Genomic DNA, 27,973 nt, shown 5'->3' on the forward strand with positions numbered 1-27,973 from the left:
AGGCAAGCCTAACTAGAACTACGAGGTTCATTACGCTATCGTCTCCACCTTTGAACCTTATAGTACTAGGAAATGGTAATCCAATCATACGAACACGATGTCTACGACTATGAGTTGCACAAATTAAATCAGCTTCAGCAAGGAAGAGTGGATAATTATTTTATGCATTGTGCAGTTGACTAATTAAAAGTCACCTATGTATCATGATGCTATAAGGAAGAGGGGGTTGTGAGTGCAGTAGCCTATGGTAAAGTAGACTTGATTTCAAGTCTGAGTTCGCAGTTATTCCTGCATCAGCCTCGAAAAACGCCACCACATTCTTAGCTATCAATAATGTGCCCTAACACAAGCCCTGCTAACACGCAATCTGTATTATGACTTGATTTCAAATCTAAGATCGCGGTTATTCCTCTGGAAGGGTTCAATAGGCCTAAAGAGTTTAGGTTTGAGTGCATGCGTCTGAAGTCACCTACAGTAGGCCTACAAGGTAAGAAGTGGTGAGTGCAGTCATCTGATCATTGATGTCTCCTCTGGTAAAGAAGAGAGTGGCATGAGTGCAGTAGTCGGCCGGAGTTCCTTTGGCGAGGAAAGGGTTAAAAGGTTGAGTTGTTGTAACAGTGTTTGCCCGCTATACCTAAAGTAAATAGCTGTAGAATCTTCATCCCACATGATGCACATTTTATGTACACGGAGTTACCATCATTTAGATATGCCCTGCTGTAACCTCCTACCTCTGAATGTAAAAGGCACTGTCACTCGTAACGAATGGCGCCCTCTTGTGGTTGCTAAAAAACTTTATTTTTAGTGGAAATCATAAATCTATTTATATTTTGAGTTGGAAAACCTCAGTAACATTATAAATATTTTCAGTTGCAATTTATGCTGTCACTTTCAGTGACACAAGCCTACAAAAGGCAAAGTGCACTTTTAATGTTGGGGTAAGTCGTTAGATCTTGCAATGGAAGCATTTTCAACATCACAGGGAATGGGTATTTTTCAAGGTGTCTGGTAGAAAATCACCTGTATTTCAATTGCCTGCTTGTCTCTGTCAAACAAATAAGATGAAATTGGCCTCTTGCCATGCTCGCCATTTTGGGGTCAAATTGCTTGTAAAAATTAAGCTAGAGAGCATGTAAACAGCTAAATGCAGCATTGCATAGAGTATGCACTATGGTTGTCCATGATGTGGCTAGCGAGTTCTGCTGTGGTTGTCTGGCTGTGGTTCTAAGCAGCTTGCTTGAGTGACAGTGATGAAGTGCTATAAAAGCAACAAACTAGTCATTCGCAACATCTAAAGCCATAACACATAGCTTTGGTTGTCTTTTGCTGTGGCTACCGGCAACTGGCTTATGTAGCAGTGATGAAGTACAAAAATATGTGCAGTGACCATCTTGCCATTAGCAACAGCCATAGCCATTGCACATGATTTAGCCATGGTTCTTTGGTTATGGCTATTGGCTACTGGATTTAGTTGTAATGATAAAGTACACATGGGCAGGAGCAACAATCAAGCTATAGCCATATACCTCCATTTGTAATTTCTGTAATGGTTTTATTATTTTTTTTGTTTTGCAGTTAATCAAAGCAATTCACTAAAAAACAAGTATCAATATGATCCCACTCTTGTCAATTCTTTGTTCAACCCCAAAAATAAAGAACAAGTAGTTCTTGCTTGCTTTCCAACATCTTGACAAAACTTGACCGGCGCCTTTGAATGTTTATCTTTTTCAGTAAAGTGCGCCTTATAAATGCTGTAGTTTATTATTATTTACCCGATCATTCCCTTCAAAATTCACACTCTTTATAAGGAACAAAATGCCTCTGGTGATTTTGCCTCTTATATACTTTTCATCAGAATTCAAGGCCAGAAAACTACTACCATGATTACAGCATAATGCATGCGAAATCGTAACCATGGTAGCCATACCTCAACAATTATTTCATTGATTTTCGCTCCTTGGGGTCATAGGGAGACTTATCATCACTAAGCTTGGGCGATATCGATTTATTTTATTCGTGATATATCGCCGACAATATATCGCGATATTCGATATAATCGCGAATAATTAAATTTGACATCATCAGTCTTCAAACTCCAAGTGAAAGTTGTAGAAGAGACAGTCATAGCATAAGAGAGGTGTTCTAATGACCTATTCTTCTGGTTTTACTCCAAACCTATGGGGTGCAAGATGTCTCAGCTAGCAAATATACGTCGCGATATTTAATCGATATCGATATATCGATATTTCGATTAAAACCACATTCATCCGATATCGAAATCGTTTCCAAATTAATATCGCGATATTCGATAATATCGTGATATCGCCCAAGCTTAATCATCACAGTGTCTTCTAAAGCGCACAAATCCACCAAAGGTGCTCAAGGCGCTGTAACAAAGGACATGAAGGAAGAGAACAACAAAAGGGGAAGGGAAGAACAAATAATTGTTAGTAAAAGAGGAGCTAATATACTTTTGATTTTGACATAAGGTGTGTTTTGAGAGACTTTTTGAATGAGTGAATATTATTTGAGGTTTTAGTATGAAGGGGTAGTTGATTCCAGTGGTGCTGCAATGGAAAATGCATCTGGTTAGTACACAGCGCTCTGCGGACAAAACTTCTTTGTTTCCTTTTACAAATTGACCTATGCTGCTTATGAAGTAATTAGGCAGGCCTATTAGTTGCGAGACAGTTTTGTATGGATGAAGTAGTCAGCTTGATTATTGTCATTAAGTAAGTAATAAAATAAAAAGTAGTCAGCAAACCCCGAAACAGCAGCTAGAAAAACAATGCAACTCATCAATTGTGATTTTTTTCCAAACACCAAACACCATTTTTAAAATTTTACTGTGTATGAGTTAAATGTAGTTCAGTTCATACAAGTGACAATGTCTATTATTTGTATGGTAATGTTATCATTTCTCATTTGCCTTGAATGGGTGAGTTTTTACTTGTACTCACTGCAACTTTCTGCATACAATGAAATCTTTTGAAAGACTTATTTTAGTCAGGGTGGCCAGGCCAGATTCACAGAAATCATTGTTTGTTATTTAAAAGAAACTGCAAAGCTATTGAGGTTTTTTATTTTAATCACAGAATATTTGTTTTATTTTGGTCAGTGGTGTCCTTTAATGCACATGATATTTAAAGTCACCTGGAAGTGGTATTTTTTCAAAATAAAGCTTTTGTCACTAATATATGTGTTTTGATGAGTGGAATGTGAATAAACAGTTAACTAAGGTTTTAAAAAATCAGTTCTTATGTTATTTACAAATTTAAGAGTAGACCCCGACCCGAGAGGGCGCTGTTCGTGACGTCAATCGAGGCAGACTTTGCCTGCAATGCGTAGAGTAAACACAATTGCAAAGTACATGTACGGACCAAGTCGTGAGTTTGTAAGTTAAAAAAAAAAAAGAAAGTGTTTTTTCCGGCAATGCTGACCAGGTGTATTGCTGCTGAACGCAGAAAAACACTTTTTGAAATGTACCAACTCACGACTTGGACGTACATGTACTTTGCACGTGTGTTTAATTTACGCATTGCAGGCAAAGTCTGCCTCGATTGACGTCACAAAAGGGGTAGGCGGAGTCAGCCCCCCAAACAACTTTATATATTTTTTAAACATATAAATCGTGACAAACAATTACTAAAAAAATTGTTTTATTGTTCGTAAGCATATACTCTTATGTTTGAAAGAAAAAAATTTATATTTCCAGGTTACTTTAAGGCATCACTCAAAATAAGAGAAGTTGGAAGTCAGAAAAAAGTAGAGTAACATGTTTCTTGATGAAAAGAGTAGACTTTAGTTGAAGTAAACCTAATTTTCTTTTAAAATGGCCCCATAGTCAAGGTGAAATGTGAATACTTGTCTGATTTTTCCCTAATATAGACATTGGGGAATGAATAATTGCTTCGTCATGGATAAGTTATGTTTGTCGCGACTAAATAGACTATAATATAATCGTAGACAAATAAATGCTTAAGGCTGAAAATGTCTCTGGGAAAATTAACCGTTTAAGTTTGTTTAAAGATTGTTTGGTTAAAGATTTAAAGGAGACCTAGTCTTTCAGCTGAACACTTAGTGTCCCTATCTTTAAACTGTAGTACCAAACTTCTCTATCAATTGATATCATAAGATCACTTTCCAGGCTTGTATACTTCGTTTTTGAAAGGGCAAGGGTACAAAGTCTTTTTTTCCTTGATCAGGGGCACCTACAATATCTAAAACAGAGAGCATTATTAAGGCATCAAGGCAATGACCAGGGGCAAGGAGGCAATTGCCTTCGTTGCCTCCTTGAAGCATAGAGCAAGGCTTGAAGTATCAGGCCTGACTTTCTTTTAATACCCTCATCTTTTGAAGTCCTAACATACAGGTAGTGCATCAAGCAATGTATATCGATAAGTATGCCTGGTATAATTGATAGTTGTGTAGAGCACTCCAGTCCAACCTGCCTATTGTCCTCACTGTGTACCTGATTATTGGGGACCTCTCCACGCAGTGTTTAAGCAACCAGTGGTTTTTGTCATACAGCCGCTATTGTTACGCTCTTGGCCTGCGTAATAGTAGTTCCCAACAATAGCATTGCACAGACACACATCGTGACTGTGATGAGTAGACCAGCGACTGTCAACGCATTCACCTGTTTGCTTGCCTGAAGAGAACCACTATCAGATAGTCAGTGCTACATCTCTTAGTCTTATCATCAAAGGAATATTACAAGATACAATCTTCACTGCACATTGTCCCATCTTGTGGGCATCTCCCAATGCCTTGCTGGCATCAGAGTTGAAGATACAAAAACAATGGCTGGACCAGTGTTTATATGGAGCGGGCCTCCACTCTCACTTGTGTTATTTATAGTGTTTACAGCTTATCTGCATTGTACAGGTGAGTTGAAACTGATGAAAATGAAAGTAATATTTTGGTAAACATCTGTTGTTGCTTATAAGCAAATCTTTTTTTAATGTATTAATAAAGCCATACTTTGCGGTCCTACTACTTGCCGTCAACTCGCCGACTTGCCGTCAACTCGCCGTCAACTCATATTCGTGCCGTCAACTCATTAAATTTACATGAAAAATTTATAAATGGGACACGGAAGTGTTAAGTTTGGGCTAAACTACATTTTTCTCATGGTTTTCGGTAAAAATTCATTCACAAAAACGACTTTGTGTTGATAGAAATAAAGTACCAATCATTGACATCTTGAGCCAAGACTAATCAATGTGAAAAAGCAAGATGGCGGCCGACGGTTTTGCTGTTTCGAGATATTTTTTTCACGAGAAAAAAACTCAATTTTTATTCCGAAATATGACCTAAAACTTTCGCGAATTCGCTTTGAGCTGATACTTTACAGTTCTATGCTTCTTTTGTGGGTTTTAAATGTATATTGGAGGAGTTGACGGCGAGTTGACGGCGCAAGTGAGTTGACGGCGAGTTGACGGCGAGTTGACGGCAAGTAGTAGGACCCATACTTTGCTAAGGCTAAGTGCAGGTGGAGCTAAAATGATGACATTTTTGAGGAAGTTGGTGGAATCATCTATGTGTTTTCTTCTCCAATATTACAATATTTATGAATTGCTAATGTTACCATGTTGTAACGTTGGTATTTTTGGTCCGTTCTTTATGGTATAGGGCTCAAATTTTACAATAGACCATCTTTCAGAATAGTGGTGTTAGCTTTGGGTCTGTTAACTCCGGATTGGCAAAGTCTGGGTGTCTTGTATTTTTTCAATTGAATAATTGAACAATAATGTGTAAGTATATGTAAGATAAATATCTAACAAAGGCAATTGTTGAAATGTTGACTTTGATTCTGTCAAATTGTTCTTTCTGGGAGACTAAAATGAATTTTTCCCCCTGCTGTTTGTTTGAGTTTAACATGTGCATTGAGTCTTTTTTGTAATGTGTGTTTTTATGAAGAACTTCCCGAATAATAACAGCGGTTAAAGATAAAACCTGTTGAGATTGTTAAAGTTTACCTATTTACAGACTCAAACATGGGCTTTCAAATACATTTGTTTCCATACTTCCATGAAAAATATCAACAATTACATGTACACTACGGACAATTGTATTCCTTGTTGTGTGGGTGCGAGTTTCTAGAAGGGAGACCAGTTTTCTGTTATGTCACTTTGTATATTGACTGCAATGAGGTCACCTTTTTTTAAGAAGGGGATAAGATTAACAAAGGCTGACCTCTGAGGAAAGCAAACAATGGGAAGATTAGTGTACGTAGTTCACTTTCTTTTCATCATGGAGGCTGTTTTTTGTGGAACAGGAATTTGTCACCTTGCTCTCTCTCTCTCTCTCTCTGTTCTCTTTAAAGATCAAACTTATCAAGAAGGTTAGGTCATTGTTTGAACATTTCTCAGAGTTCCTTGGAAGTTAATCGTTTGTCTGAGTTGTTTATGGCTTCACCTTTGTACTTTGATTAGAAAATTATTGTTTCGTTTCAAAATGACAGCAACCTAGTCTACATGTATACAGGTCTCAATTTGAGAAGAAATTACCCAACAAACATTGCATGGTTTGTTACTCAACATTTTTACTGGATCAGCAAGATTAGGGAAAAATAATCTCCCTTTCACAATTATGGGATTACACAACAGGTACGGACAGGTACGAACACGAACGAGAGAAGAAAAACCTAACACAAAGCAACAATATAGGCCCTACCACAACAAGTTTAATTTCTAAGTAAACGAAGAAAAATGGAGCAACTATACTTGTTTTTTTTGCTTATGATTGATGGAAATTATTTTGAACGAAGATAGTTACTCAAAACAACTGTTAACTTAAAAACTGACTTGTTAACGAGCATTGGAGAGCTGTTGATAGTATAAAACATTGTGGGAAATGACTCCCTCTGAAGTAACTTAGTTTTTGAGAAAGAGGTAATTTCTCACTAAAATAATGAAAGATCTGAAAACACACAAATTTGTCCAACAAGGGTGTTTTTCTTTCATCATTTCCTCGCAACTTCGATGACCAATTGAGACCAAATTTTCACAGGCTTGTTATTCTATGGTTATTATCCGATACACCAAGTGAGAAGACTGGTCTTTGACAATTACCAAACGTGTACCTTCCCTTAAGTTATACATCATGTTATTAATAAGGGAAACCGGCTTGGTAAATTTTGAATGATTTGAAAAAATTGACTGGAGCAAGATTTGAGACAATAAACTCCGGTTCATTGTATATTTTTATCTCAAGTATACTTATACCTCAGTATTGATTACCCAATTATAGATAATTGATCATATTGTAATCATGATGGAAGAATAACCTTCAGCTTAATTGAGGGCAATGTTTTTCGGGGCTGGGTAAAAACAGTGAACTCAATTTAAATTTAAAAATTGCAAAGTAAAGAATAAAGATTTATTTAAAACCAGGGCATGATTTTTACACTGAATCGCAGACGAGAGGCCAGTCAATGCTCGAATTTAACACTGGACATACTGGATCGAGTGTTTTTAGCATCGCGCGTGTAAACTTATGACATGGACAAGTCCGGTGGTCTTGTCACCTCGTTTTATTTAAAAATGTTATCCATTCAAATGCTGACTTCGAGTTGAATAAAATATTTGTTTCAATTCTGTACATCTAAAAATAGTTGTGACTGTAATAATAGTTTTTTAGAAATTTGATTTTGGTCTTGTGGAAATTTGGCTAGTCCAGCAAAAGTTTTGATATTACAAGCCCTACAGTCTTGTGATTTTTTGTGTTCCCCCTTGCTCGAGGCCTGCCAATAAATTTACTGTTGGGCCAATAAACTCATGACCGAGTATGTCCGGCAGGCTTGTTCTTCAATAAGGGAATCAATGTGTTGTGAAGAGATTTTCAACTAGTGGTTTTAAAATACCAGCGAGGCCTGGTTCTTGATAATTTTACCGAGACGAAGTTGAGGTAAATTATCAAGAACCAGGCCTCGGCGAGTTTAAACCACTAGTTTAAAACCGATTCAACACACTTTGATTCCCATTCATAAATACCTTTTCGGTCAAAAAACATCAATACTTTTGGTCAAAAAGTAAAATAAATGCAAAAATTATAATTGTTCAATGATTTCTTTCAACACAAAACCCCTCCAGCTCAGAAATGGTAAGGCCCTCCGTCGCCCTCGGGTAAGCAACTCCTTATAAGGGAATGCTGTGTGTGTCTCGCGTATCGCGTGATGTGGCACAACTGTCCCGGCCGTTGTTCTTGACAAATAGGAATGAAGAAACTGTCTTATTCGCACAGGTGCAAGCTCACGTTTCGCGCCCATGTTTCAACACTTTTTACTGGTCATAAACAAAGGTTTATACACACCCACGTGACGTGCTCTCCATCAATAGGAATAGTGAAACTGTCTGAGGTATTTATGAATGGAGTTGAAGAACTTCTTTGTCCTCACAGTGTAATATCTTGAACAAAACACCTTCTGCTCTGTATTTTTTTGGTAGCTACATGGTGCAAGTGTTAACTGTGAGTCATTTCTATTGAATATGAAGTATATAGGCTCAATAAACCATGGAGGTAAACATTTAAATGTGTTAGGAAGCAGTACTTGTTTTCTTCTCATTTTGGTTCTAGTCAAGATATTGTAAAAAACACTTCTGGTCTAGTGATGATTACAGCTCTAGGTCCGAATTCAGAAAACTCAACCTCTGGGTTTGGTGTTGGGGTTAGGGAGGATAGGGCTAGTTTGCAATGCTTTTGACAAATGAAGAAATTGTAAATGGAATGTACAAATATGTTTGATGGTAGCTTAGGGCCTGCAGTTTATTCCAAAGTGCTAATTAAAAATCTATCACCCAAATGATTGCGTTTGAAAAATGTTTTTGTTTATTGTAAGAATTGGCTCTTCCAACATAGGTATATCTTTTTCTGCACAAGGAAATTTGCTGCAGATGTCATTTTATCAAAGACAAGCATATAACTCAAAACCATTAAAATTAATCAGATGTTATTGATCATCAGTTGCTACATGCACTTTACATGTATGTCTACCACAAAAAAAAGGTTTGCAACTCAACTAGCATGTTGGAGGATGTGTTCTTTTACCTACCAAGGTTTGCAAAATGTATCATGTAGTTTTAGACTTGAATACTCCTTTTAACATCACATCAACCATGTAATTTTAGGACAGTAATTAATGTAATGTTGCCACATTTGCATTAGAAATTGGAACATCTCATTAACTCTGTTGTTTGTTCTCCACTGACTTTGTACAGTTCATTTGGGATTCCATGTGTAATTCACTTTATAAGAATGGTTTATTAGTATTAATAAATTGTTATGGTTAATTAATATTTCATCTTTTGTTTTGATGGGGAGCTAGTACCGGCATACCCCACCAGATCTGTTCTGAATACAGGGTTGGAAATAATTACCATGAGCCTTTAGACAGGGCAAAATATTCAAAACCTTGCAGCACACAAACACAACAAGATGTCTCAGATTCTTACATAAGTTTGTTTAATATAAAGAATAATGATTGCTGGTTTGTTATTGGTACTAGATTGTAGACCTCACTAGTATGCAGCACACTGGGGGGATAGCGACTTCGACTTCGGTAGACCGTACAACAAAAACAAGTACCTTAGTGACATTGATACACACACACCTTTTGTACACGTACCGTGGTGTACCAGGCATTTGACGATCAATGAAGCGTATCGGTATGGTACAGAAGGTTGCGCTTGAGAAATGGGAGTGCATAAAGAGTAAAGGACTAATTTATATAAAGGTTAGCGTAAAAATTCTTCTATAGCACGGGACTAATCATAACAAAGATGTTTTTGCTGGCAACCTTTGTTCACTATGCAGAATTTTTCATTGCTTAGCAGATTTGATTGTTTCGTGGCACTTGTATTTGAAGGACATTTATACAGGAGTGGTCATTGAAACAAACAGTTGTGTCATTGCTCAGGTTTTTTTTCTCGGGATTATCTCAGAATCTTCTTGATCCGGCCAATTTTTCTTGAGCAGTAAAGCAGTCACTAATGACAGACAGAACTTGTATTTCTGGTTAAATGCACAAAGTCCAAAATCCTCTTGACTTATGACATCTCGGGGGTCATGTGTGACTAGAATGGACCCAGACCCAGGAGCCATTTTCAGGAATGTTCTTATTTAGTCATCCTTGAAATGTTGATTAGTTTTAATCTTTAAAGGCACTGAACATTATTGGTAATTGTCAAAGACTAGCCTACACAGTTGGTGTATCTCAACTTATGCATAAAATAACAAACCTGTGAAAACTTGAGCTCAATCGGTCATCGAAGTTGCGAGATAATAATGAAAGAAAAAACACCCTTGTCACACGAAGTTGTGTGCTCTTAGATGCTGCATTTTTAGACCTCAAATTCTAAATCTGAGGTCTCGAAATCAAATTCGTGTAAATTACTTCTTTCTCGAAAACTATGTTACTTCAGAGGGAGCCGTTTCTCACAATGTTTTATACTATCAACCTCTCCCCATTACCCGTTACCAAGAAAGGTTTTATGCTAATAATTATTTTGAGTAATTAGAAATAGTGTCCACTGCCTTTAAGCTGATGGGTTTGAAATTATGGCTGCATTGTGTCAATAATTCATTGTTTTACAGTTAAAGGGAAGGTACATGTTTGGGAATTGTCAAAGACCAGTCTTCTCACTTGGTGTATCCCATCATAAGCATAAAATAACAAGCCTGTGGAAATTTGGGCCCAATCGGTCATCGAAGTTGCGAGAAAATGATGAAAGAAAAAACATCCTTGTTAGACGAATTTGTGTGCTTTCAGATAGGAATAAAAGACTTCTAGCTGGAAGTCTTTTAATATTTTAGTGAGAAATTACCTCTTTCTCAAAAACTACGCTACTTCAGAAGGAGTCGTTTCCCACAATGGTTTATACTATCAACAGCTCTCCAATGCTTGTTACCAAGTCAGTTTTTAAGTTAATACTTGTTTTGAGTAACTACCAAACGTGTACCTTCCCTTTAACTACCGCTTAGCGATTTGTTGAAATTGCATATTATATCATAATCGTTCTGCTCCCCCAAATTTAGTTATGTCATAATTTTCTTTGGCCCCAACAAGTTAATATATGGTCACGGTTGTATTAAGTCAACATATGTAGCTGTATAGAGTGTATTTTGCATGGGTGGAGTACATGTGTTTATTTACCTCTAGCGCTACCTTTTGTTGAAGATTTTGTTTGAAGTATAAAAGTAGGTCAATAATTGAAAACCTGCCTGGGTGTAACCCGGACATTGGAATTTCCCTGTCCAAGTCCCCTCGCATTAAAGGGTCTGGGTTCTTCAAGTAGGAAACAAAACACAATGTCCACAGATTTACAGTAAACTTACTTAGTTTGAAGATAATGATAGTATAGAAAGCTTCCCTTAAAGCCATTGGACACTTTCGGTAAACAGTATAGTCCAAGGCCCACACTTTGTGTATCACAACTTCTATAGAAAATAACAAACCTGTGAAAATTTAGGCTCAATCGGTCATCGGAGTCGGGAGAAAATAACGGGAAAACCCACTGTTGTTTCTGCAAGTTTCGCCGTGTCATGACATGTGTTTAAAATAAATCCGTAGTTCTCGATATCGAGAATTGATATTGTTTTACTGTTTTCTCAAAAAGTAAAGCATTTCATGGATTAATATTTCAAGAGAAGTCTTTCACCATTACCTTCTGTAAACCCTGTAAGTTATTTGTAAATCTGTGAACTTTTTATCTTTGTTCTGTACCGAAAGTGTCCAATGGCTTTAAAATGTTTCTTACTGAGGTGGAGCAGTTTTTGAGAAATGAGTAAAACAAGTCACATAAATAACTTTTGTCTCATCCCAGTGAGACGAAAATGTATTTTTCGTGACATAGTGCTACGTAATTCTTAAAAACTACAGCACCTTAATAGCCAGTATTATTTTCAGAGAAGCCTTCTTGTATAAGTATCTTCAAGTTGTGGAAGTTTAATGCAAATCTGTGGACATTGTTGTGTTTTGTGTTTCAAAAAGTACCCCAATCCTTAAGGTCTGATTTTGGATTTTTGTCACAAAGAAAAATCCGCAAAAAATCTATTGAAGTTTAGGGTATTTTCTCTGTCAGCCCTGACTTGTACTCATTACTATTTTCATACTTTTTTTTCCCACGACCAAATATCGTTCCGGAATTAACAAATGAATTGCACAACCCACTGCTAAATACAGGAGTTATGATGAAGTACATAGACTGTGCAACTTGTGTGTGTGTTCGAACATTGGGACCTGTTAAAGTGCACAAGTTTGTTAACCAAAGTGGTCCCAAAATATTTTGAGCACGTGCCCTTTTTGAAATGCAAAAGGTTGTGGGTGTTTGTGGTTTTGTAGCAGGTGCCTAACATAAGTGGGTGGATTTTTGGTCAAAGTGGTACTTAAAATGTGATTATAACAATGTTATAGGTTTCTGTGGTCATTTTCGGCAAATAAATAGCCAATGTAGAGGCGCTGGACACCTTTAGTAACTGTCAAAAGGCCAGTCTTCTCACTTGTGTATCTCAACATAGTATGCATAAAATGACAAACAGGCTGTACAAATTTGAATCCAATTTGTTGTTGAAGTTGCAAGAGAATATAAATAGAACAAAAAATACCCTTGTCGCACAAGTTGTTTGCTTTCAGATTCTTTAATTGAAGACCTCAGCTGAGGTCTCGAATTCAGTTCAAATATTTTAGTGAGAAATTACTTCTTTCTAAAAAACTACGTTACTTCAGAGGGAGCTGTTTTTCACAATGTATTATACTACCAACAGCTCTGCTCTCCGTTGCTTGTTACTGAGTAAGTTTTTTAGGCTAACAATTGTTTTGAGTAATTACTAAGCGTCCAGGGCCAAGTGTGTTTTTCTAGATTTGTGCAGAATTGAAAGCTTCTCAAACAGTCATCTAGTTTCGCTCAATGTTTTTTAAGCAAATGTTCTATTGCTTCATGCAATTGAAAAAGATAACCATTCAATTCAATAGCTCACAACATTCATCAGTTTTTTGGCAGAAATACTGTGCCTACACAGCTAAATTCAATGCAAATTTTGAATGGCTAGAAACAACGCTCTATATAATTATGTTGGACAAAGTGCTTTGTATATTTGCACGCCTCAACTGTTTAAACTCTGAATGCTTAATTTTTTCCTCAAGTTTGTTTAGTTGCGGGGTAGAATTACACAAACAATTCTTACTTATATTTCAGGGACTTTTGTGGAAAAACAATCTGTATTTGGAAAGGCATGAATTATTGTTGTAGTGCTTGAGATAGAAACTGCATTAAAACACACACGCTAGTTCAGAGTTACAAATATTTGTAAAGGTATCTGATATTTCAGTAGAAAGAAACTGTTATTTTCCAAGAAAAAAATAGTGTTAAAAGTTGATTATAATAAGAACAGAAAGAGGAAGAAGTTATCTATAAATCTACATTCATAAATACCTCAGACATGCGTGACATGCGAGCTTGCACCACCTGTGCTTAAGACAATTTCTTCATTCCTATTGGTCGAGAGCAACGGCTGAAACAGTTGTGCCACATCAAGTGATATGCGCGACGCGCACAGCATTCCCTTATAAGGAGTTGTTTACCCTAGGGGCTTGACTGGGCCTTACCATTTCATAGCTGGAGGGGTGTTGTGTTGAAAGAAATCATTGAACAATTATAATTTTTGCATTTATTTTACTTTTTGACCAAAAGTGTTGATGTTTTTTGACCGAAAAGGTATTTATGAATGGGAATCAAAGTGTATTGAATAAGTGTTGAATCGGTTTTCAACTAGTGGTTTAAACCTGCCGAGGCCTGGTTCTTGATAATTTACCTCGACTTCGTGTCGGTAAAATTATCAAGAACCAGGCCTCGTTGGGATTAAACCACTAGTTGAAAACCTCTTCACCACACATTGATTCCCTTAATTAAACATGGCCACAGTACATTTGTGTAAGAGATGCAGGATGTACTAAGATGATTTAATCGTCTGTGGTAAAGAAAAGGTTGTTTCGCATCCCTGTCCGACTGTCCAAAAATTGCCGACTCTGGGCCAAAAAGTCTGAAAACAACAACTTCAAACAGTACAAACAAATAAAAAATGAATAAATCCCCCAAGTTCGTACAAAGCGAGTTTTAAATTGCCAGAGCTACTTTTGTGCATTCATTCATTACTTGGCATTACATCTATACACTGTATGCATGAAAATACCCTGAAATGTTGATTGCTGGACAATTTCACAATTTTATTGGATGTTTCAAAATAGCACGCAGGGGGTATCAAGAAATTCTTACAATGAACAAATATCATTTCTACTTTTTGAATAAAATTTCCCTTTGTTGTAAACAAAGAAAAAAGTGGTAGAGATCTTCATGGTTGGTTGATTTCATGACTAAAGTTTTGCTTTTAAAAACTTGTTGTTGTAGTTGTTGTGGTTTTTGTGGGCGTGTATGACGACACAGAAACACTGCGTCCGCTTTCGCGTGTGTTTCTTTCACTTCAGAGCAACCTAACAAAAAATTTCCAGGGGTAGGTTAGAGTTGGGCAACATAAACCAGTCAGACGGTACGATGACTAGTGTTTTCACAAAGAGGGATATTTCAGCTGGGGATTAAGGCTGTGGCTGAGTGCAGTTTTCTTTGTTAAAATCAACAATGTCTCCTGGTTCTTTGAACAAAAATTGTTTTTGGTGTGATTCACTTTTGTTCCATTTAATAGAAATAGTTATTTTTACAGTATGTCTGACAACATTTCATGAGTCATGTCTGGCTAATGTACTTTACTTTTTAACATATATGTTAAAATGTTCGTGACTTCATTTTGGTGGAAGACAGAGGAGACATTGTGAAAAGTGGACATTCATCTCTTAAAGAGTCTGGGTATATTTTGTAGGACACAAACACAATGTCCACAGATTTACATTAAACTTACACAGTTTGAAGATAATTATGATAGAAAGCTTACAATGTACCTTTAAAAATGTTACTTGATGATGTGCGAAAATTATTTGCAAGTATTATTTTAAGAGAAGCCTTTCTAATATCATTATCTTCAAGCTGTGGAAGTTTAATGCAAATCTGTGGACATTGTGTTTTGTGTTAAAAAAAGGACTCAAGTAAAATCCTTTAATAAAGTGATTATTTTACATTGTACTGTTGTTGTACACTTGGTTCCAAAACATGAACTTTTGGAAGGAATAGTTTTATATGCCTGTGCTAACTTTGATTCCAAGAGTATAAGATAACATTCTGAGAGATTAAAATGACAGGATACATGTAGTATTCAAAAGGAAGTATGTTGTCATATACATGAATCATAGTCTTTGTTCATTCAAAGGCACATGGAAATTGTGGGGTTAAAAAAAAGAGAGCAAAATCCCTGAGAATTTAAGAAGATGAGGATTCAGGAGGGGGGGGGGGCAAGGGGAGAGTTTTTGGCCCTTGCCCCTCTGGTTGTGACACTGTTATCAGGGCTTGAAAACACAAATAAAAAACTGTTGCTACCTCATGTAATACACTTGATTTGTTGAGGTCCAGGCTTTCAGCATCATACAGAACTGGAAATAATGAGTATATCCTCCCTTCTTATATTTTTCACCCTGACAGTGTCCCAAACTACGATGCCCTGTGACGGAGTTAGGTGCATGGATTTTTCTTGCATCAGCTCGGTTCATGTTTGCGATGGTTACTCGGATTGCGTTGATGGTTTAGCCACTGACGAACTAGACTGTCCAGGTAAGAAAAACAAAGTTATATCTATAAGCTCTTTTATATAGGGTGCGTTCGATTAGCTTCCCTGTGTCGACCCCGCGGTGCTCACAAGGATGAGCCCCTGACAATAAGAGCTATAAGCGTACGACCACTCACCCTCTCGTTGTGATGTCATGCACCTGTGGCCAGCCCAAAGTGACCCACTCCACAAGCAGCACTTGGGGCTGACCCGGGGCTCACTTGAGGCTGACCCGGGTGAGCCCGTGGAATGATGTCAAAGCTTTTCCAATGTTCAGGGGCAGACCGGGTCGACCCAGGGAAGCTTAATCGACCGCACCCATATACGTGTATGGAGAGTTGTGGCTGAGCAGATAAGAACACAGAACCCCAAGCTTTGGTGTTTCTGATCAGTGGAGTGTGTGGTCGTCGCACTTGTGTCCTCAAAGGCACTGGACACTATTGGTAATAAATCAAAATAACTCTTGGATAAAAATTTACTTGGTAACGATCAATGGAGAGCTGTTGATAGTATTAAACATTGTGAGAAATGGCTCCCTCTGAAGTAAAATAGTTTTTGAGAAAGAGGTAATTTCTCACTCAATTAATAAAAGACTTCACGCCTAAAGCCTTTTATGATGCATCTGAAAGGAAACAAAGTGGTGCAACAGAGTGTTTTTCTTTCATTATTTTCATGCAAATTTGATGACCAACTCAGCCCAGATTGTATGCATCTTGTTGTGATACATCAAGTGAGAATACTGGTCTTTGACAATTACCAAACGTGTCTAGTGCCTTTAAGCACTAGCCAAGCCATTGGTCACATGTCCTGGTGATGGTGTTATGCACGTTGTAAAAGATCCCAGTGCATTTATCGAAAAGAGAAGGGGTTAGCCTTAGGTTTCTTGGTCTGGTCAGCAGTACATCATAGACCATTATATAGTGCTACAAAAGGAATACTAGGTCTCATACTTTAAAACAAAGCTCCACATACCTTGCAGGAAAAAATACTGAGCACTCTAGTGCACTCCTACTCCCTATAGGGTGTGGTGAAGCACGCATGAGAACCAAACATTATTATTATTGTGATGTAGATGATCTTTTGCAATCAATGGGTGCGATCGTTTAGCTTCCCTGGGTCACCCCAGTCTGCCCCGGTATGTTCGAATAGCTTTGACGGGGCTCACCCAGGTCAGCCCCCAGTGCCCTGCTTGTGGAGTGGGTCACTTGGGGGTGACTTGAGTTGCATGCCGTCACCACGAGAGGGCGAGTGTGATCGTTCGTTTAGCTCTTGTCAGGGTCTCACCCGTGTGAGCACTGCGGGGTAGACCCAGGGAAGCTAAACGAATGCACCCAAAATGGCATTGCCTTCTCAGAGCAGAACTTCCACGCCTGGTTTACAATAATTTCTCTGTTTTCTTACCCCACAGTGTTAACGCCTTGTCGTATTGGATATGAGAGATGTCCAGGGACTGCAGGTCACACCATTAATGTCTGCATTCCTCCTGAATGGCGATGTGACGGAGACAACGACTGTGGAGATCACTCGGATGAAAATGTTGACTACTGCCGTGAGTAGCCATCTTCTTTTATCATGTTCTCTACTCTCTCTCTTAAAGGAACACGTTGCCTTGGATCGGGCTAGTTGGTCTTTGAAAAGCGTTTTGAACCGTTATGAAATGCAAATGATAAAAATAATAATAAATAGTAATAATTGTGGCTTCTTATATTATAGCGCACATTTCCGTCACCTAGTGGCGCTCCTGGCGCTGTATAATACAATATATTCTGCCAGATGTGGGATTAGTTTGAATTATGAGACCTAATTCTGCAGCACCATGTAATGCTTTACAAGGTGCTGTAGCGCAATTTGCGGCTGACCAGGAACACCAGGGCGAACCCCTTCTCTTTTCGATAAGTGCTCTGGGTTCTTTTACATGCATTACATAACACATGGGACCAACGGCCTTAGTCCCATCCGAAGGACGAAGCAATGGTTAAGTGTCTTGCTTAAGGACACAAGTGTCATGGCTGGGGATTCGAACCCACACTCTGCTGATCAGAAACACCAGAGTTTGAATTCAGTGTTCTTAACCGCTTGGCCACACACTTCCACAAAATGGTTAGATAGATAATTTAAAAGTAGACTAAAATCAAACACTCAAACATGCCTTGAAACTGCATGGTTTACCTTTTTTGACTCCATAAAATGGCAGACTGTGTTAGTTTGGGATGTAAAAGGAAATCCGTGCAATTTCGAATAATACTTGTGTAGATCATTATATTCTACTTTTCAAACATCTTTCTAACAATATGCATTTCATAACAAACAATTTCAAGTGCTTTTCAAAGACCAACTTGTCCGATCCAAGGCATCGTGTTCCTTTAAAGCCATTGGACACCTTCTGAACAGAACAACAATTTTAACATGGTAAAGTAATGATTCAATTAGCCCAACTCCGCCTGCAACAGTCCTGCTTATTACTCAGACAGCATACCGCCCGCAACCGCCCTCAAAGTTTGACAAGTTGTAGTTCGAGTTCAAAAAATGCGATTAAAACACAGCAAACCGCTGTAGATGAAAATAGTCCAAAAGTAGTACATGGTTGCCCTTAATATCTATTCCTTTGTTTTACAATGTTATATGTAGCCCCTTTACGTTTCCTCATTATTTTATGCGGCATTTTTTTCTCTTTGTCGTTTTTAAAATGGCCTCTTTTTACCCCCTTAACCCCACAGGTGAAACCCCTTGCCCGTCAACTATGATAAAATGCGCCGATAGTTTCCGATGTATTTCAGGCACGTCATACTGTAATGGAGTACGGAACTGTGCGGATGGGTCAGACGAACCCGCAGAATGCCGTAAGTTACATTGTTAGGTACCTCGGTAACCAATCACGTGATGTATTACATCATGGCATGTACCATGGCTTAGAATGGGCGCTGACGCACAGCGCAGAAGTTAATATGAGTTTTGTTTACCGGTTACCTTGGTTGTTCCCACCATTGGCCGATTTCCAGGCCACGGGTTCGAGGGAACTTTGAAGAAGAACTGTTTCTAATTTGAACAACTGTTCGTCTGCTTTGTAAACTATTAATACTCCGTTGTTATAATGTTTGAAGATGACAACAGAACTTAGAGAAAAGTAATAATAAAGTTACCAGGGTATAACAACACAATTGTTGTACCTGTGACGGGGGTCCATAGGTTTTGTACACCCTCAGGGGCAAATGGCACCCTTGTGTTTAGACATTTATTTCAATTTTGGCAACAACAAAAAAAGCATCAATAAATTCAACCATTAAACAGGCTACATAATTGAACTATAAATATAACATGGCTAAAGATACTCCGTTAAGCTATTACCAATACGCAGGGAAAATTTGGAGCATAGTGCTTTATATAAATTTACCCTGGGACAGGGGAAGACTATGACAAGAGGACAGACAGATGGACGAAACCAGCCAGATAATTAAATTGGTACATTTTTCCCCGTGGACCCCGTCACAGCGCGCAACAATTGTACAATGTACTTGATGAAAGGAAAAAAGAAATTGATTGGAAAAGAGATTGATTGGCTAACTAGTAAGCTCCATTAAAGAAAGAGGCTAGAATAAAAACATCATTTTCATCTGTCAATTAACACCTGTTATCTCCATGGAATTCCTTTCCAAACAGTCAACTGAATAATAATAGTCGACTGGCTACGAGGCCTGATAACTCACAGGGGCAACGAAGGTGATTGCCTCCATGCCCGGTCATAGCCTTGATGCCCTTGAAATGCGCCAGTAGAAATTTACAATTTCCTCTTAGTGTGCCCTTTACCAAGGAGAAATGACTTGGTGCCCTTGCCCTTTCGAAAATGGAGCACACATGCCTAAGTGCGAAACATCAATGATCAATAATGGATTATTTTTAGGGATTTATTTTGTTTTGTTTTTGTTTTTGCAGTAACAGAAAGCTTTACTTGCCCGACGGATCATTTTAAGTGTGCCAATGGTCGTCGATGTGTTCCCAATCAGTGGCTGTGTGACAGAGATGATGATTGCGGGGATAATTCTGATGAAGATGATGCAGTACACAGCTGCAGTGAGTATCCTAATAATAATAATGATAATAATAATAATAACTAGCTTTGATAAAGCACATTTCACAATAATCATATCAGTGCACTTTATGTGGTGTCGTAGCCAAGTGGTTAAGAGCACCAACTTTAAACTCTGGTGTTGTTCTTATCAGCAGAGTGTGTGTTCGAGTCCCAGTCGGTACACTTGTGTCCTTAGGCAAGACACTTTACCATTGTTTTTTTCCTTTGGAAGGGACATAAAACCACTGGTCCGGTGTGTTGTGTAATGCACATAAAAAAAAACAGTGCATTTATCGAAAAGTGAAGGCGCCCCGGTGTTCCTGGCTGGATTGGCAGTATTGCGCCACAGCACCTTGTGAACCATTACTTGGTGCTTAGGATTAGGGGTCGATTTCACAAAGAGTTAGGACTAGTCCTAACTTAGGACTAGTCCTAGGAGATATACAAATTGCATGGATAGTCCTAAGTTAGGATGAGTAACTCGTCCTAACTTGAGATAAGACTAGTCCTAACTCTTTGTGAAATCCACCCTAGGTCTCATAATTCAAAATTAGGCCATAGATTGGTATTGTAACTGTCACTTTCCGATTTCAAAATATCACTCAAAACACCCCTTTTCCATACTTATTTCGCTTCGTAGGCTGTTATTTCTCATTGCTTTGTATTGTTAATTTTTGATTGCTTGTAATTATTGTTGTAAAGCGCTGTGTTACCTTTTTTGTGTAAGAACGCTATATAAATGCTTAGTAGGCCTGGGCGAATTATTCGAATATCCGGTTAATGGCGAATAGGTTTTCCTATCCGTAACCGCGAATGCCTTTTTTTTCTTAACCGGATATCCGCATAGGGCGCGAATACCTATTTATAAACCGGATAGTTCTGTAATTACAACCAAGTAACCGGATATTCTTTTAATATCCGAATATCCGCAGACGTCGGGCGACAACTGATAGGAATGTTTTGTCTGAATCCTTATGAAACTTCTATTAAGACAGCATAAAACAGCATAAATTAAGTATTTAACTATGCTCACCTCAGTGAAGAGTTAAACAATGACATTTCTGACGTAATTTGTTTAAAGATTACGAAAGATTTCCTTCACGTAGAGTCAATCACGATCAAAAGAAAAAGCAAATCGCCATCTTTAAATTAGATCCGGTTATTTTTATGAATGAACTGAGTGACACTGTCTAAAACTAATATCAATCCGCCCATACGATCTCATTCACAAACGAACAGCGCCCTCTAGCGGCAAAAAAACAACTATTCGAATATCCGGTTAATTTCGGATAGTTGGCCAGCGGTATCCGAATATCAAAATTTCACTATTCGCCCAGCACTAATGCTTAGATTATTATTATTCTTATTATTATAAAGTAATGACAGTGTAGCAGTGAGTATTGTTTACGTGACCACATTTGTGGAATTAAGTGTTTTATTATTATTACTATTATTCTTAACAGGTACCCATGTGTGTAGTGACGAGTACTTTACATGTCGTCAGAACCGCCCTGGCTTCAGTAAATGTGTCGCTTTGGATCTTGTATGTGATGGAACGAGCCACTGTGAAAACGCCGAGGACGAAGACCCTGCATTTTGTGGTAAGTTTTGGCTCGTTTAATATACTATATCTTCTTTAAAGCAACACTTTTGTTTAAAGGATTGGCATACAGTTTACAATGTCCACAGATTAACATTAAACTTACACAGTTTGAAACTAATGATATTTCACCTGTATATTGTAATACTTTTCATAAATGTTTATATTATATATTCAATGTATTTTTGTTTAAATGGTAAATTTTAAGTGTCTATTTTTATATAACATATTTTTAGACGTGTCCCGCATATATAAAGTATTTAACTATGCTCACCTCCGTGAAGAGTTAAAACAATGACATTTCTGACGTAATTTGTTCAAAGATTACGAAAGTTTTCCTTCACGTAGAGTCAATCACAATCAAAAGAAAAAGCAAATCGCCATCTTTAAATTAGATCCGGTTATTTTTATGAATGAACCGAGTGACACTGTCTAAAACTAATATCAATCCGCTCATACGATCTCATTCACAAACGAACAGCGCCCTCTAGCGGCAAAAAAAAATAAAAATAATAATTTTTTTTTTTTTTTTTAATAGCGCCCTCTAGCGGCGAAAAAAAAACTATTCGAATATCCGGTTAATTTCGGATAGTTGGCCAGCGGTATCCGAATATCAAGATTTCACTATTCGCCCAGCACTAGTGCTCGGGGCTATGTGCTCGGGCTTCAGACGAGAGAACGGAGTCTGAAGCTAAATCCAAAGCCATAGCCGTGGATTTGAAAAGGGCAGTAGATAACTTTGAAATCGTTTTTTTTTTTTAGCAAAATAATTTTTGTTGTTTAATGTTCATCAGGTACCCGTCACCCATGCCAGTCTTATGAATACCAGTGTCTGAATTATCTGTGTATACCTTCCTGGTACCAGTGTGATCATGACAACGATTGCGGAGATGGAAGTGACGAAGGAGCCCATTGTGGTAATAAGATTAATATAAGAATTTGTTATTATTATTATAATTATTCCTCAAGAAATCCTTGATCAAGTTCCTTGCTTCTCCTCATTGAACCCAAGTCTCAACACTCATGGGGTGACAGGTCTTTTTCGTCAGCTGCGCCATGCATCTGGAACTCTCTACCACTTAATCTTAGATCTTGTCTTTGTACCACAACATTCAAATCTCTTCTCAAAAATTATCTTATGTCACAGGTTTTCAAGGACTAATTTTTTTGTGTCTGTTTTTCTTTGTCTTGCTTTGTTTTGTTTTTGGTTTTTACTGCGCCTTGAATACCAGCAGGGTGGATATGTGCGCTTATTATTTTATTGTTTTAACATTCTCCTGACGAAACGTTGAGTACTAAGAACTCAGTTAATAACGATCCTATAAACTTAAGTAGTAGTCCTAGCCGATTTTCTACCTTCACTCATTTAATAGTTAAAAAGCAAAACAGTTCTTTTCAAATCTGAGAAATCTACTGATGAAAAATCTACTCCCGAAAAATCTACTCCATGGTAGTAGAATATATAGCAAGAACAAACTCTACCTGGCAAGTAGATTCACTCATGGTGTTACCGCAAACCAAATATATATTGGTACTTCACAATGCAATGCCTCAAATCATGTATACTTAACAAGATTATATGAGTGCCCTGGTCATTGGGCCAATATCCCTTTAATCTTTCTCAGCTCCCTGGGGAGTATGCAGCCCCGAGCTGCCGTGGTGCTCCGAAGACTTTTTCATTCACAATATCAACCTCTACCCTCAAAAGTACCCATTTATACCCCTTGCTGATGAGAAGCAACTGTTGTAAAGTATCTTGCTCAAGGACACAAGTGTCATGACCGGGATTCGAAACCACACTCCGGTGACTTAACCACCAGAACTTGAATTCGATGCTCTTAACCACTCGGCCATGACGGCACTCTACAATTTTTGCAATTACTTTAATGATTTGCTTTTTTGATCTTTTCATATAATGTTTCAGTGTGTGCCCGGTATTGCTCGGCTTGGCCTGCACGTTCTTGTCATAGAGAGGCCGCCTTTGGCGGGACTTTCTTTGGCTCAATGCTGCAGGTCTGGTTGTGGTTTCCCTCCTCTGATTTCTTCCCATTGTTGTTATAGTTTTTAAATGGTGTTATTATTATTGTTTGTTTAGCATTCACTGGATATATACATGTATTGTTGTGTTTACATTGTCTCTGCTTGCGCCTTGACCATCTGTAAAGATTGACTTGGCGCATTACAAATACCTACTACTATTATTATTATTAATGATAGTATTTTGTTTTATTATTCAGATTACCCGACCTGTCGAGATGACATTGAGTTCACATGTAACAACGGTCGTTGTATTCCACTGAACCAACGTTGTAATGGATATGATAACTGCAGGGATAGCTCAGACGAACAAGACTGCAGTAAGTTTCACCAAAAATTAGAAGAGAAAAAAAAAGTCATACTTTAATTTGTTTCCCTTTTCTAAAACTTCCAATTCATTGATTGAAAATCTGGGCTTCATCAGTCATCGAAGTTGTGAGAAAATGATAAAGAAAAAACACCCTTGTCACACAAAGTTGTGTGCTTTCAGATAGGAACAAAAAAGCTTCTAACTAGAAGTCTTTTATTATTTTAGTGAGGAGTTACCTCTCTCTCAAAAACTACGTTACTTCAGAGGGAGTCGTTTCCCCCAATGTTTTAAACTATCAACAGCTCTCCAATGCTTGTTACCAAGTAAGTTTTTAAGCTAATATTTGTTTTGAGTAATTACCAAATGTGTACCTTCCCTTTAAGGGAATGCTATTCTAACTTGGTTATTATATGTTTGTTTATAATTTACATGTAATTTTCATAGTTTTTACACCTCAACATTTTGGGTGGCTAATTATGCCCCAACTTCAAGGTTTGAAAACTAACTACACGTCTGTCGTTGGCAGCGTGCGACAAATATCAATACCTTATTGTCATTTTTGGGATGTTGTTTCACTCAGGTGTTTTTATTTCAGTTTGTAGTTTTTTATTTAAAACAAAAAATCTTAAGAATTTTCTCTGACTATTTTTTTTTTGTTGACGCAGCGTGTCCGGAAGGTTTCTTCCAATGTCGGAACAAACAATGCATTCCAGAGGATCTAGTGTGTAATGGCTCCCCTAACTGCACGGATAGCTCTGACATTGGACCCTCTTGCAGTAAGTATCACACCAAGTTTGTCGTTCAATCCTCCGTTCATTTGACCGTGTGAGGGCGCTGTAAAAATAATTTGTATCACTTCCGGAGGTCGAGTAAAGTGTAGGAATATTAAGAGAAATAACAAATTACCTGATTAAATATAAAATGAAATTTAACAGATTTCTTCCACCAGAATTCCTGTCATGGTCGCTAACTGTTTATTTACTTTCTTACGGTCCAAGCAGCAAAGAGACCGATCCACTAAGCTCCGCCACATTGCGTATTGACCAATCACAACGCAACGAAGGTCCGACAAATAAGGTCCGACATGCGTGCGCGTATCTTGACGCGAGCGGCAGAGTTGTGCAGAAAGGCATTGGAGAGCCCCACGTGTTCTTGCTCACACGTGCGTTGTGGGCGGAGCCTACTGGATAGGTCTAGTGCAGCCAAGTTTAAAGTGTTCTTTCAGGATTTTCGACCAAAGTTAACATTTTGGATTAGACATGTTTATCTTTTTGTTTCATCGATCAAAACCCCCAATTGTTTGTATACTCTCCTGGAAGCTGAGCTGGTGTAAGGAATGAAGCAAATGGCCCAGTGACCAGGGGTAGTAATGTTGGAAGCGCTTTGAGATGGCCTACGGGTGTGTAAAGCGCTTTATAAAAACCAATTTGTATTATTGTTATTATTAATCAGTGCATGTTTAGTTATTCTTATTATTATTGTTATTCTTATTTGTGTAGATGTGAATGAGTGCAGGAGTCCAGACTATCCAGCCTGTAGCTATGGGTGTGTAGATGAACCGCTTTCGTATCATTGTACTTGTGATGATGGATATACCTTAGGAGAAGATCAACACACTTGTGTCGGTAAGACAAGTTTTAATATCGGTTTGACTTTAAAGGCACTGGACACCTTGTCAAAGACCAGTCTTCTCACATCACATGGTGTATCTCAACATATGCATAAAACAACAAGTCGGTGAAAATTTGAACTCAATTGGTCATGGAAGCTGCGAGAGTGTAATGGAAGAAAAACCACCCTAGTTGCATAAGTTGTGTGCTTTTAGATGCTCGAATTCAAGTGAGAAATCGCTTCTTTCTCAAAAACTCTGTTACTTCAGAGGGAGCCGTTTAATGGCAGTGGACACTATTGACATAAAACCTTTCTTTGTGACGAGTAATGGGGAGAGGTTCATGGTATAAAACATTGTGAGAAACGGCTCCCTCTGAAGTGCCATAGTTTTCGAGAAAGAAATAATTTTTTCACAAATTTGATTTCGAGACCTCAGACTTAGAACTTGAGGTCTCGAAATCTACCATCCAAACGCACAAAACTTTGTGTAACAAGGGTGTTTTCTTCTTTTATTATTATCTCGCAACTTTGATGACCGATTGAGCTCAAATTTTCACAGGTTAGTTATTTTAAGCATATGTTGTGATACACCAACTGTGAAGGCTAGTCTTTGACAGTTACCAATAGTTTCCACTGCCTTTAAACTCTTGTGAAACATTTGCAGCGGAAACAGGGCTGTGACGTAAAAATGTTCTTATTATTTGCGTTCGCAAGAAGTATTTTATGTATCGGGCTTGGAGTCACCTGAAGACATCGTATCACAAAAAGACGGCGGACAGAGTATTATTATGCCTGAAACATTGAGTCCTTCGGTTCTTTTTAGAACCACCAATCACTCCTCAAAGACCTAATTACATGGTTTCACTCGAGTTGTTGTTCTTTCTTCCCTCCAAAACGTGAAATGAAATTCAAACGACCCCTTCATGGCCGCCATCTTTTATATAAGACTTGCACATGTGAAAAGCTATCATTGGATGAGAGACGCGCGCAGTGCGTACACGCGTGCACTGTTCCATTGTTTAAAGACAGTGGACACTATTGGTAATTTTCAAAGAATAGTCTTCTCACTTGATGTATCTCAACATATGCATTTGGTGTATCTCAACTTTTATGCGTAAAATAACAAACATTTGAAGTTTTGAGCTCAGTCGGTCGTCGTAGTTGCGAGATAATAATGAAAGATAAAACACCATTGTCACACAAAGTTGTGTGCTTTCTGATGCTTGATTTCGAGCAGAAAAAATTCTAAACTTGAGGTCTCGAAATCAAATTCGTGGTAAATTGCTTCTTTCTCGAAATCTGCGTCACTTTAGAGGGAGCTGTTTCTCACAATGTTTTATACTGTCAACCTCTCCCCATTACTCGTTACCAAGTGAGGTTTTATGCTGATAGTTATTTTGAGTAATTACCAATAGTGTCCACTGCCTTTAACATCAAAGAGCATGGTCAAAGACGTCATGCGCAGTCAATGTTTTAAACTGCTTGTATCTGTTTTTCTAGAAAGTGTCTTTTTTTTCTTTCAACATCTGCAGATTTCGATGAGTGTGCTGAAACACCTAGTGTCTGCTCACAGGTTTGCATTAACTTAGCAGGAAGTTACCTCTGCACTTGTGCATGGGGCTATACACATGGGGCCGAAGGCTGCGTCGTTAACTACGGTAAGTTTAACTCCAGTTTCTCCCCCATAGAAAGGAACCTCTAAAAATGGCAGAGTGGTCTACTGCACTAAGTGTGCATGAAGATTATGTAGTATAGGTTTCTTGTAGAAGTTTCAACTTCATTAGTCGTCATGTTTTTGACAAAATACCTCAACTGAAAACCACAGAGCAATTTTTTTTTTCAGGAGAGTTGCGTGAATCTGTTGTACATGCTAAAATAATTTTCTTCTCACTGAGACAAAATTTTTTTTTATCAAATTGTTTTACTCACTTCTATATTTAAACTACAGCACCTCAGCAATGTAAGGAAACCTTTCTATCATCATCATCTTTAAACTGTTGAAGTTAAAATTAAATCTGTGGACTTCTGTGTTTTGTGTCGTCCAAACACAAGTGAAATGAAATTCTTGTCTGAATCATCCGATGTTTTCTGCCAGGTATCACAAATACTTCCTATATGGTTCTCGCTCCTTCTAGAACGCTGCTTTGCATCTTTGGAACAGTATACCTCAAAATGTCAAACAGACTTATCAATCTAAAACCTGGTTTAAAACACATTTGTTTATTTAACATTATCCCAGTTCTTTCTTTCTGCCTTTTTCAACATAAATTTCTTTTTCTCTTTTAGAGCGCATAGGGACCTTATAGTGGTATGCGCTATATATTAAGTACTGTCTGTTATTATTGATTTGTTTCTTAACTCCAGGGGGTGATCCATTTATAGTATTTGGAAATCGCTACTACATACGCCGTCTTGGAATTGAGCAAAACTCGGTCGACTATGACCGCATCGCTGACGACTTTGACCTCATCGTTGCCTTGGACTTTGATTATGTGGACCAGAAGATTTACTTCTCGGACATCGGGAATCATTCTATAAACCGCATGAATATGGATGGAACCAACATAGAACAGGTTCACACAAACGGCGTCATCAATACTGAGGGTCTGGCTGTGGACTGGGTTACAAAGTACGTCAGAAA

At 38.0% G+C, this 27,973-nt stretch overlaps 1 protein-coding gene across 1 annotated transcript in view; it reads left to right on the forward strand.

Annotated features, from left to right (window-relative positions):
- The first annotated feature begins 4,526 nt into the window (after positions 1 to 4,526).
- LOC117291447 (low-density lipoprotein receptor-related protein 2-like) overlaps positions 4,527 to 27,973 on the forward strand; it is a 58,381-nt gene continuing 34,934 nt past the window's right edge. The window contains exons 1-12 of the mRNA XM_033773135.1: positions 4,527 to 4,887; positions 15,585 to 15,713; positions 17,117 to 17,257; positions 18,426 to 18,548; positions 19,639 to 19,776; positions 21,238 to 21,375; positions 22,169 to 22,291; positions 23,612 to 23,731; positions 24,387 to 24,497; positions 25,221 to 25,346; positions 26,865 to 26,990; positions 27,697 to 27,961. Of these exons, the coding sequence (XP_033629026.1) occupies positions 4,803 to 4,887; positions 15,585 to 15,713; positions 17,117 to 17,257; positions 18,426 to 18,548; positions 19,639 to 19,776; positions 21,238 to 21,375; positions 22,169 to 22,291; positions 23,612 to 23,731; positions 24,387 to 24,497; positions 25,221 to 25,346; positions 26,865 to 26,990; positions 27,697 to 27,961 (1,625 nt within the window). The 5' untranslated portion in view covers positions 4,527 to 4,802. The remainder of the gene's footprint in view (positions 4,888 to 15,584; positions 15,714 to 17,116; positions 17,258 to 18,425; positions 18,549 to 19,638; positions 19,777 to 21,237; positions 21,376 to 22,168; positions 22,292 to 23,611; positions 23,732 to 24,386; positions 24,498 to 25,220; positions 25,347 to 26,864; positions 26,991 to 27,696; positions 27,962 to 27,973) is intronic.

The sequence above is a fragment of the Asterias rubens genome, chromosome 6 (assembly GCF_902459465.1).
Source record: "Asterias rubens chromosome 6, eAstRub1.3, whole genome shotgun sequence".
In the NCBI taxonomy this organism is placed as follows: domain Eukaryota; kingdom Metazoa; phylum Echinodermata; class Asteroidea; order Forcipulatida; family Asteriidae; genus Asterias; species Asterias rubens.